General features: G+C 44.6%; 1 protein-coding gene across 2 annotated transcripts in view; it reads left to right on the top strand.

The window, feature by feature from the left end:
* The window catches only part of LOC118392380 (cadherin-like and PC-esterase domain-containing protein 1), an 82,657-nt gene that overhangs the window by 46,680 nt on the left and 23,792 nt on the right, over positions 1 to 12,185 (top strand). For both annotated transcript variants that reach the window (XM_052460226.1, XM_052460227.1), the window contains exon 14: positions 292 to 469. In XM_052460226.1, the coding sequence (XP_052316186.1) occupies positions 292 to 469 (178 nt within the window). The remainder of the gene's footprint in view (positions 1 to 291; positions 470 to 12,185) is intronic.

The following is a 12,185-nucleotide window of genomic DNA, read 5'->3' as shown; positions in this document are numbered from 1 at the left end:
CTCACACATACAGCGCTAGAGTGACATTTAGGAATGATTCTATAACCTGCCCTCTCTCTCACCCTCCTGTATGTGTTTTCATATCTCCGCTGTGTGTGTGTGTGTGTGTGTGTGTGTGTGTGTGTGTGTGTGTGTGTGTGTGTGTGTGTGTGTGTGTGTGTGTGTGTGTGTGTGTGTGTGTGTGTGTGTGTGTGTGTGTGTGTGTGTGTGTGTGTGTGTGCGTTTGTGCTTATGTGTGTTTCATCTCCCTGGACCTTGTTTCTGAGAAGCTCTGCCTCTGTTTTTCCACAGAACAGCAAACTACCCGGTCGGCCTGGGAAACAGCATAATCAACATCCTAGTGACGGACGAGTCGCTCACCACAGAGCCCGAGCCCGTTGTCATGACAATATACACTTTGCACATGTACCGCGAGAGCCGTCCCAGCCTGCCCATGTTTGGGGAGCATGTGATGTGTGGCTTCGTGCAGGTACGTGTTGCGGGCATGGTGTTTCTACACGCTTGTAACTCACTACCATACACTCACAGATGGACAAGCACTGTCAGAGACCTGGGCCTGTATTCACAAGGTCTCAAGAGTAGGAGTGCTGATAGAGGATCAGTGTTTAGTTTTAGATTATCATGAATAACTGTATATGGATAGGGGGCACCTGATCCTAGATCAGCACTTTAATATGTGTTTTTTTCTTCTCCATTATGAGTAAAACAAGGTAAAAATGTAAGGTTAGTGGGACTTCATGTTCCCCATCAAGTTAACTAAGAGTGACTTGCTGTCTGGGGTTCACTGACTTTACTGGAGGACCACGTCAGAGGAACACAAAATACAATTTCCCTATTATCCCGTACCATATTCAAATGAGATGCACTATTGACTTTTACAGAGCCAAGATTTCAATTCCCAGAGCATGGGAAGTGTTTCCTTCTATGAGCAATGTTGGTCTGGCACCCAACACAAGTTTCATAGCATCTAAACAAAGGAAAATCAATTAATTCGGTGGAGAAGGAACAGTGCGGTTCCTTCGTTTTTACAGCATTTGTCATGTCGGCGGTTGGGTTTCGCCGAGGGAGCCTTCGCGGTGGGTCTGTGTAAAGTTTAGTTTCGGTTACGGCTGCGAATGGCGTCGAGAGGCAGTGGAGCAGCAGCAGTGTCCAGATACAGTTGGTTGATATTTCGAAGCCGGTATTTTCCAGATTACCGTTGGAATGTGGAGGAGCCGGGTCGGCGGGGGCCATAAAGGGATCGAGAGGGTCTGATGTTCCCATGAGTTCCTGTGTCATGGGCTATATTTGAGCTTTCACACCCCAGTAAGAGTTTGGTTTGGGATGTGGTCCAGGACGCCCTGTCCCTCCCTCACCTGACCCCCCCCTTCACTCTTCTCCAAACCTCCCACCCTATCTCCTGATGCATCTTGGGTATGAGGGTGGCGATGGGGCAGTGTCCCGAGGCGGGGCAGTGTTGATGGAGAGGACCCTTAGCTGACCAATCAATGCAGGGATTTGAGCCGTTAAGAGGAAGAGCATTTCTGGACATTACAGTGATAGAAACAGTTGGGGACAGTGGGGCAAGTTAAGTCAATTATTTATATTCAGTATCACTCCATCAAGGGAAATATAGTATTCTTTCTAACAATGATATCTACATAGATTTTAGGATGTTGTGTATCCCTGGAAATAATCCGAATTCATGTAAACAGTACAGTTTTGAAAACATAGCTTGTCCCCAAATGTGGTCTCTTGGCACAACTTATGGGGTAAATTAAGCCTCCTATACATTTCTGTACTGAATGAAATATTACCACTACATTTTTAAAACCATGTCTATCTTTATTTCCCAAACACAATTCATCACAATCACTTTGTCTTTTAATCATTTTAAGCATCGTTTGACACACCTAACAAATACTTTGTACTTTAAAAAAAACACTTAACAGGCCAGGCCCTGGTGTTACCTCATCCCAGTGATAATGCCTACCATTAATATAATATAATATATGCCATTTAGCAGACGCTTTTATCCAAAGCGACTTACAGTCATGTGTGCATACATTCTACGTATGGGTGGTCCCGGGGATCGAACCCACTACCCTGGCGTTACAAGCGCCATGCTCTACCAACTGAGCTACAGGACCCTGGGAAGAAAATACTTACATTTGCTCAACTTGCCATTGGCTCAACCATTAGCTCAACTGACCCCATGGTCATTGGCTCAACTTACCCCAAGGCAAACATTTGGACTATATAAGCCACACAGCTAAAAGGATGCACTTTCATGCTAGGTTTAGGACCTCATATTGAAGCTTATAGAGACCCCAACTGATGTATAGGGAAATCTATAAATGATCTACTTCGGTTTAAATACAAGTGTCATGGAACTTCTAACACAATAAATTCATGTGACTTGGTGGAAATCTGTTTTCTTTGGACTTGTTTACCTCTTTTTCCATGTGTAGTTTTTTTTTCTTCAGACTCCATGAGATGATGCCCTCTTCCTAAATATTTGGTCAATTTACTCCACTCTCCCCTATGAATCTTCAAACATGCATTCCCCCCCTACACACACGGGAAACCACTTCTGAGCCTCATATGGACACACACACACACACACACACACACACACACACACACACACACACACACACACACACACACACACACACACACACACACACACACACACACACACACACACACACACACACACACACACACACACAACTCATAACAGCCCCTGATGATTTTCTCTTGCTGGTAGTGTGAGGGCTGTGGTTATTACGGTCCATTGGGAAGAGCTGACTGTCTCCCAAATGGTTATTGTGGTCACCAAGCGGTCCTCACATCCCAGCAGGCATAAACCATCCTCTCCCATAGAACATGTGGTCCTGTTTATAGTCAGAAGCGAACGAGAGAAAAGAGGAAAAACAGACTGAATCCTTGACAAATTGTTCACACAGCACAGCCACCAATGATTTCCTGGTGCTATTTGCTATTACACTGGATTATAAACTCAGCAGAAAAAGAAACGTCCTCACTGTCAACTGCGTTTATTTTCAGCAAACTTAACATGTGTAAATATTTGTATGAACATAACAAGATTCAACAACTGAGACATAAACTGAACAAATTCCACAGACATGTGACTAACATAAATTTAATAATGTGTCCCTAAACAAAGGGGGGTCAAATCAGAAGTAACAGTCAGTATCTGGTGTGGCCACCAGCTGCGTTGAGTACTGCAGTGCATCTCCTCCTTATGGACTGCACCAGATTGGCCAGTTCTTGCTGTGAGATGTTACCCCACTCTTCCACCAAGGCACCTGCAAGTTCCCAGAAAATTCTGGGGGGAATGGCTCTAGCCCTCACCCTCCGATCCAACAGGTCCCAGACGTACTCAATGGGATTGAGATCCGGGCTCTTCGCTGGCCATGGCAGAACACTGACATTCCTGTCTTGCAGGAAATCACACACAAAACGAGCAGTATGGCTGGTGGCATTTTCATGCTGGAGGGTCATGTCAGGATGAGCCTGCAGGAAGGGTACCACATGAGGGAGGAGGATGTCTTCCCTATAACGCACAGCATTGAGATTGCCTGCAATGACACCAAGCTCAGTCCGATGATGCTGTGACACACTGCCCCAGACCATGACAGACCCTCCACCTCCAATCGATCCCGCTCACAGAGTACAGGCCTCGGTGTAACGCTCATTCCTTCGACGATAAACGCTACTCCGACAAATGGGCACAAAACTGTGACTTATCAGTGAAGACCACTTTTTGTCAGTCCTGTCTGGTCCAGCGACGGTGGGTTTGTGCCCATAGGCAACGTTGTTGCCAGTGATGTCTGGTGAGGACCTGCCATACAACAGGCCTACAAGCCCTCAGTCCAGCCTCTCTCAGCTTTTTGCAGACAGTCTGAGCACTGATGGAGGGATTGTGCGTTTCTGGTGAAACTCAGGCAGTTGTTGTTGCCATCCTGTACCTGTCCCCCAGGTGTGATGTTCGGATGTACCGATCCTGTGCAGGTGATGTTACACATGGTCTGCCACAGCGAGGACGATCAGCTGTCCGTCCTGTCATATCTGCCATACCTGCCATATCTGCAGTCCTCATGGCTCCTTGCAGCATGCCTAAGGCACGTTCACACAGATGAGCAGGGACCCCGGGCTCCTTTCTTTTGGAGTTTTTCAAAGTCAGTAGAAAGGCCTCTTTAGTGTCCTAAGTTTTCATAACTGTGACCTTAATTGCCTACCGTCTGTAAGTTTAGTGTCTTAACGACCGTTCCACAGGTGCATGTTCATTAATTATGGTTCATTGAACAAGCATGGGAAACAGTATTTAAACCCTTTACAATGAAGATCTGTGAAGTTATTTGGACTTTTACAAATGATCTTTGAACGACAGGGTCCTGAAAAAGGGACATTTATTTTTTTACTGAGTTTAGTAAGTGTATGTTGTGTAGTAAGCTGTTAGTAGCCCATGTGCCTAACTCTAACAATTTGCTCCCTTTTCCCCTCATAACTTAGCCTACTGTTCTGACTTGCTGGTGCACATTTAGTCTATAGCCTGTCTATAGCCTGAAAAATGTCATAATTTAATATTGTAAGAGCCTTCATTGTCTGCTTATATGCCCCCTTTATTTATTTTACAGTTCTGACTTGGTGTACAGGGAGGATACTGACAATACTTTAAGAACGGCCCACGTTCTGAATTCTATCACTGTACATTTGATAAAGTATAGAATTTATCCCTTTGCAATTGTGTGTGTGGCTGGGATGCCAACTTTGTGTCCTTGGTGTTGGGAGTGTTGCTACGGTTGTCCTCCCTATGCCTCCTCAGGGTCACTACAAGGTGTCTGGGTCTGGGAAAACACACTGTCTGAACCGCCCTACATTGTTCACTGTACCTCATTCTAACTCATTGACCATACCCCACCACAGCTGGTACACTCACTTAAACACACATGCACTCACCCACACAGCTGGTGACCCCTTTGGTGGGTGGGTGGGGGGTTACAGGTGTTTTACTCGTCTTAGGAACGTCTTGTGGAGGAATAGACACACACCCTTCGTCCTTTCATCTCAGTGCAAGGTGATACTGCTGTGTGTAGGCGTATGATGGGTTGGAGTCACAGTTGGTGTGTGTGTGTGTGTGTGTGTGTGTGTGTGTGTGTGTGTGTGTGTGTGTGTGTGTGTGTGTGTGTGTGTGTGTGTGTGTGTGTGTGTGTGTGTGTGTGTGTGTGTGTGTGTGTGTGTCAAGAGCATTCCATTCGCCCATACACCCAATCCAAACTCGGCCTCTAGCACGTCTGAGAGTAACCACTCCTGGTGGATCAAATGGACTAATAGGATGGATGGTGGTTGTGATTCCCTTTAGGCAAAGTCAAAAAAGGTTACATTAATTACAGTGATGATTATTATTATATCTAATGTGGATATTACAGTCACCTCTGAAATGATTGGCACTATTGATACAAAAGACTATGTATAAAATAATAATACAAATACTGAGATATTTTGAATGCTTTTTTAGCAAATCATATTTTTGTCTTCTAAAAAAGAAAATTATTGGCACCCCTGTTTTCAATGTTTTATGCATCCTCCCCTTGTGAGGATAACGGCACTGAGACTTTTTCTAAAATGTTTATGAAACACATTGGGAAGGATCTTGGACCATTCCTCTTGGACCCTTGATATTCTTCGGTCTGCGCGTATGGACTGCCCTCGTCAATTCAAACCACAGACTTTCAATGGAGTTCAAGTCTGGACACTGAGATGGCAATTGTAAATATTTGATTTTGTGGTTAATTAAGCATTTCTTTGTGGATTTTGATGTGTGCTTGGGGTCATGGTCTTGCTGGAAGATCCACTTACGGCCAAGTTTCAGCCTCCTGGCAGAGGCAACCAGGTTCTTTGCAAAAATGTCCTGGTACTTGGTAGAGTTCATGATGCTATTGACCTTAACAGGGGCCCCAGGGGCCAGTGGAAGCAAAATATCCCCATAACATCAAAGATCCACCACCATATTTTACAGTAGGTATGAGGCTATTTTCTGCTATGCATCACCATTGGTTTCTGTGGGAAAAGACCTATTTCTTCTCATCTGACCATAGCACCTGGTTCCAATCCAAGTGCCAATTCCATTTAGCAAACTCAAGTCTAATTGTGGATTTGGATACTTGGTGACCCCAAGATGCGAGCAACCAAGTCTTCCTCACTGTGCATGGGGACACTTCATTTACCAGGGTTGTTTGCCACTGTTCCAATGGTTTTAAACATATTAATTATTGTCCTAATAGTGGTAAGTAAATAAATAGCTATTTTTGTACCCTGATTTAGGAGGATGGATGACAACTGGATTTTATTTGGGTATTACCTCATTTTTATACCCCAGTGAAACAGGAAGCCATGGAAGGCCACAATACAGTTCCTTAAACTGAGATTAATTTGAAAAAATGTAAATGTTATTGCAGATTTTGTTTCCTTTTATTTATAAGAATCTTTAGGAATTTGTTTTGAGAATCTGTTTTATTTTATTACTTTTTAAACAAAATATCTTACTCTGAGCAATTGGATTAGTCGAAAATAATATACTATTTTCCAAAGTGTTTTTTTTAGCATTCAATATTACTCAGTATTTGTATTATTTATTATATACATAGTTTTTTTGCTCATCTTTATCAAGAGTGCCAATCATTTTGGAGGTGACTGTAATATCCACATTAGATATATTAAAAACCACTTTTTAATGAAGTTTGTGGAAATGTGAAATTAATGTAGGAAAATATAACTCATTAGATCTGGTAAAAGATAATACAAGAAAAAATAATGTATTTGTGTGTTTTTTTTACCATCATATTTGAAATGTAAGAGAAAGGCCATAATGTATTATTCCAGCCCAGCTGCACGTGCAAAGTTTTAGACTGATCCAATGAACCATTGCATTTCTGTTCAAAATTTTGTGTCAAGACTGCCCAAATGTGCCTAATTGGTTTATTAATCCTTTTTTAAGTTCCTAGCTGTGCACTCTTCTCAAACAATTGGACATTGCAGTTAGATTAACAAGAATTTAAGCTTTCTGCCAGTATCAGATATGTCTATGTCCTGGGAAATTTACTTGTTACTTACAACCTCATGCTTACAACCTCATGCTAATCTCATGCTAACCGATCCTGTAGTGGTTTTAATTAATCATCATCATTGTAATTAATGTAATCTATTTTGACTCAGAGCCTAAAGGGAATCCCAACCACCATCCTATTCCTCTATCTCATCCATCAGCCACCAGTCAGGAAGGGTTACTATCAGATGTGCTAGAGGCTGATTTGGGACCGGTTGTATGGAAAGAATGGAATGCTGCTGACACACATCCAACCTTGTGACCCCAACCCATCATACTCCTACACCCAGCTGTATCATCTTGCACTGGGGGTAAAAGGAGGACGAATGATGTAGGTCAACATGTGTGCCATTTAAAAAATATATATATTTATCAAGGGTGCCAATAATTTAGGAGGTGACTCTATATGAATGGAAGGTGAGCTACAGTAAGTTCCCTCTCTCTGTCCTGTAGGACACCCCATTTGGATAGAGGTTCAGAGGCTCCTAGAACCCCTTCCTCCCTTTATCCCCTCTCTTCATCCCTCCACTCCTCTCATCCTCAAGTGATGGAGTCTTCTCAGCATCCTGCCTGGGCAGACCGTTTGATCTGTCTGTGTGACTTAAGACCTCTGTTTATCTGTGTTATGAGGATTTGATTTGCCTCACCATATGAACAAATACGGCTGGTAACTCAGCTTTCACTCACTCACTCACTCACTCACTCACTCACTCACTCACTCACTCACTCACTCACTCACTCACTCACTCACTCACAACTCAACTCAACATACTTCTGCTCTTGGTTCCCTGTACCAAAAGGATGCTACAAGCTCATGCTATGCCAGAGGGACTTTGGCAAGCGATACCCCCCCCCACCCCCCTTGATGTACAGTCTGAAATAATTATATTTCCACAGCATTTGATGGTCATTCTTGGTGCATGAATGTGACAGGCAGACATAACCAAATTGCAGGGCCTGTCTAGCACAGCAAATTGTTTTTCAAAGTTTGATCTGAAACACAACTTTTCATTGCTCCTCCTGATCCTGATCTGCTTGGCTTAGCGAGAATTAATTTAATTGCCATTTTAGAAGTGAAATAATCGAATTGTCACCTACACGCATGTATGCACGCACACACACACACACACACACACACACACACACACACACACACACACACACACACACACACACACACACACACACACACACACACACACACACACACACACACACACACACACACACACACACACACACACACTGTGAGTATATATAGGAAGACTTGGGCCAGTCCGGGTGGTCTGGGGTATAACAACGCTAGAGGCTTAATGCTTTCCTTCTGTTCTGAAGTCAGTGTGAGAAACTCCCAGAGACTGGAGTCTCTACAAACCACGAGCGTGCTCTCACAGCTCTGTGCTTCACCACACACACACTCAGATGCACACACACACACATTCATGCTCAGACATACATTCACAAATCAGGCAAACAGTTCCCCACCCCCCACCCTCCCATGTGAGCCATGCTGTGGAAACCATTAAGGGATCAGAGAAGAGAGTGGCAGAAGAGAGGAATTATTTTGATGCCAGAGCACATTCCCATTTCCCTCATTCTCTCCCAGTCCCCCTGGCCCCACTCTCTCTAATATCACCATCCAGCCCCCATCCAGGGACTTTCCATATCAAAGTGACCTGAATGCATCACCTGTCAATTAGACCAGCTGAGGCACAGCAGTGAGAAAAGGGCCTTCAGGATTCTGCGATATGTACACCATATTGAGCAGGGGTTTGGCTCCTGATTTTTCTCTTATAAAATAGATGATTTAAAGAGGGGATATCATGAGGATGGTGATGGAATGTATTTAGTGTCAAATGTACAAAACCTTGATTTAAATTGCATTGGACGAAGCCTGTTTTGGGAATAATGAGTGCTAACGAGGGCTAATTGCTGAGAGCGTCTGGTGTAGTCGTTAGCAGTGTGACCCCAGGGCAAACCCAGTATAAACTCCCTCTCCGTACCACAAGTCCCCACATTTATGTGTTCCACCCATAGGAAAGGAAATCCATAGTATTATGTTCTTACTAAGGGATATTTCAGATGTGGTTGCTCATTCTCTTCAGCTGATGTAACCCTCCAATGCGCCACTCAGAGTTGCACAGCACATACGCTGTTCAAAATCGTGTTTCAACTGAGGGGTGGTCAACGTGTGTGGAACTCTGAAAGTTCAATATGTGGTTCTCTGCTTTGTGCAATGTTGTACTTTGTCTTGTGCTGTTTTGATGTGCCTTTTTATATTTGACACTTTCTCTGAGGTGATGGCGTTTTCGTTGACCTCCGACACAGGTCTCTCTGCTCTGCAACCTGCCCTGTACATCAATCTGCCATGCATTAGAGCGTTGGCCAGTAACCGAAAGGTTGCTGGATCGAATCCTCGAGCTGACAAGGTAAAAATCTGCCGCTCCGCCATGAGGAAGGTAGTTAACCTACTGTTAAGGTAGCCCCCCCGCACCTCTCTGATTCAGCGGTTGAGTTAAATGCGGAAGACACATTTCAGTTGATTGCATTCAGTTGTACAAATGACTAGGTATCCCCCTTTCCCTTTCCATGTCACTGACAGCAACGCTCTGCTAACAACTACTATCTCATCTGCTCCCCTCTTCCGCTAAAATTCTAGTCGTTCACTCTCTTCCTCCATGGGTCAGAGAGAGAGCAAATGAGGGAGATATTGTCCACTCATCCTACATGGGGGGCAGGAGAATTGGGCCCTAGAACAGAGTCTCCATTGATGCCGCATGTGGGGCTTTTGAAGTGCTATCATGTGAAGGCTCAGGGCTTCAGTGTTCATATCAGCAGGCTGTCTGGCTGTCTGATGCTGCTTGGTTATCTAGCTATGTTGATAGCCACAGGTGGGAATGGGAAACTGACTGAGGGTGGATCTCAATAGTCTGGAGTAGCTTCCTTGTCTCGTATCCCATCCTCCGTCTGTATTGACTTCACAAAGCTGGTGTGCTATACCCAGCCATGGCTCACTTATGAGGACTGGTACACTCACCTGTGAGAAAGTCCAACCAGGAGCACTTTCTGTTACTACAGAAGGAGGACTAACCTTCCACACACAGATTTAAATCTTTATATGTCCACTGTTATGGCTGGACACATGTTCAGTTTATTCCATTACCGTCTCATTCAACCCTCCCTACATCTCCTCCACTTCCCATTCCATCAACACAGGCAAGATTGCGGCTCTGTCCAAGTTTCCCAAACCTGGTCTCCACACCTATCCTTATCCCATCTCGTAGAGGGAAACTAACCATTTATTTCCTGGTGTTGTTGTCAAGGGGGGGGGGGCTTGGTGGGAGTCTGGCTCTTTGAAGTGCTGCAGCTGTGAATTCCACCGAGGCCCAGTCCCAGAGCTGATCCACAGAAGCTTGCTCTGTTATCCCCCCCCCTCCACCCCTCTCCTTCCTCGCTCAGCCCAGGAGTGTGCCACTTCTCTCCGACAATGGCTGACTTCATGCTCCCTCCCTCCGCTCCCGTGTTATCATACTGGAGCGGAGGGAGGGAGGGGGAGATGGAGTGAAGAGGGGGAGACTCATTAAAACTCCTGTTGGTCCCCCTCAGTCCAATAAAAATAATCGCTGCTGTTGTGTTTGATCTGGTTTGATCAGTCAGAGACGATGAGGGGTGATAGACATTCTAAGAAACATTCATTAAATGGTTTGGTGCTTTTATCTTTTAGGGGGGAAATAACTTTGCCGGGTTAGAAGACCCCCCCCGATCCTTGTTACACTGTGTATGTTGAAACCCTCCTCTCTTCTCTGTCTCTACCACTTGTCTTTCTATCTTCCCCCTCTCTCTGTGTGCATGCGTGTGTGCGTGTCAGGGCTGTGTTTCCTTGCCGTTGACAGGGCCAGTCTGGGTGGGATGATTTAGGGGTCTGTGATTCAGGGCAAGGGGTTAACACCCGCGGTTATCCCCTCATAATTCCCTATAGCTGCTCTAATCTAACAGTCTGCACAGAGAGCGGATGATATACAGAAAGAGATTGAAGCAACTCGAGGTCCTTCTGTGGCTCAGTTGGTAGAGCATGGCGCTTGTAACGCCAGGGTAGTGGGTTCGATTCCCGGGACCACCCATACGTAGAATGTATGCACACATGACTGTAAGTCGCTTTGGATAAAAGCGTCAGCTAAATGGCATATATTATTATTATTATAGTACCAGTCAAAAGTTTGGACACACCTACTCATTCAAGGATTTTTCTTTATTTTTAATATTTTCTATGTTGTACCCTTTGCCTTGAAGACAGCTTTGCACACTCTTGGCATTCTCTCAACCAGCTTCACCTGGCATGCTTTTCCAACAGTCTTGAAGGAGTTCCCACATATGCTGAGCTGCTTTTCCTTCACTCTGTGGTCCAACTCTTCCCAAACTGTCAGGTGATTGTAGAGGCCAGGTCATCTGATGCAGCACTCCATCACTCTCCATCACTCTCCTTCTTGGTCAAATAGCCCTTACACAGCATGGAGGTGTGTTGGGTCATTGTCCTGTTGAAAAACAAATGATAGTCCCACTAAGCACAAATCAGATGTTATGGCGTATCACTGCAGAATGCTGTAGTAGCCATGCTGGTTAAGTGTGCCTTGAATGCTAAATAAATCACAGACAATGTCACCAGCAAAGCACCATCACACCTCCTCCTCCATTCTTCATGTGGGAACCACACATGCAGTGATCATCCGTTCACCTACTCTGCATCTCACAAAGACGCAGCGGTTGGAATCAAAAATCTCAAATGTGGACTCATCAGACCAAAGGACAGATTTCCACCGGTCTAATGTCCATTGCGCGTGTCTCTTGCCCCAAGCAAGTCCCCTTTTCTTATTTGTGTCCTTCAGTAGTGGTTTCTTTGCAGAAATTCGACCATGATGGCCTGATTCACACGGTCTCCTCTGAAAAGTTGATGTTGAGATGTGTCTGTTACTTGAACTCTGAAGCATTTATTTGGGATGCAATTTCTGAGGCTGGTAACTCTAATGAATGTATCCTCTGCAGCAGAGGTAACTCTGGGTCTTCCTTTCCTGTA

Source organism: Oncorhynchus keta, chromosome 13 (assembly GCF_023373465.1).
Source record: "Oncorhynchus keta strain PuntledgeMale-10-30-2019 chromosome 13, Oket_V2, whole genome shotgun sequence".
Classification (NCBI taxonomy): Eukaryota; Metazoa; Chordata; class Actinopteri; order Salmoniformes; family Salmonidae; genus Oncorhynchus; species Oncorhynchus keta.
Note: the sequence above shows the minus strand (reverse complement) of the source record. Positions and strands in the feature narration are given on the sequence as shown.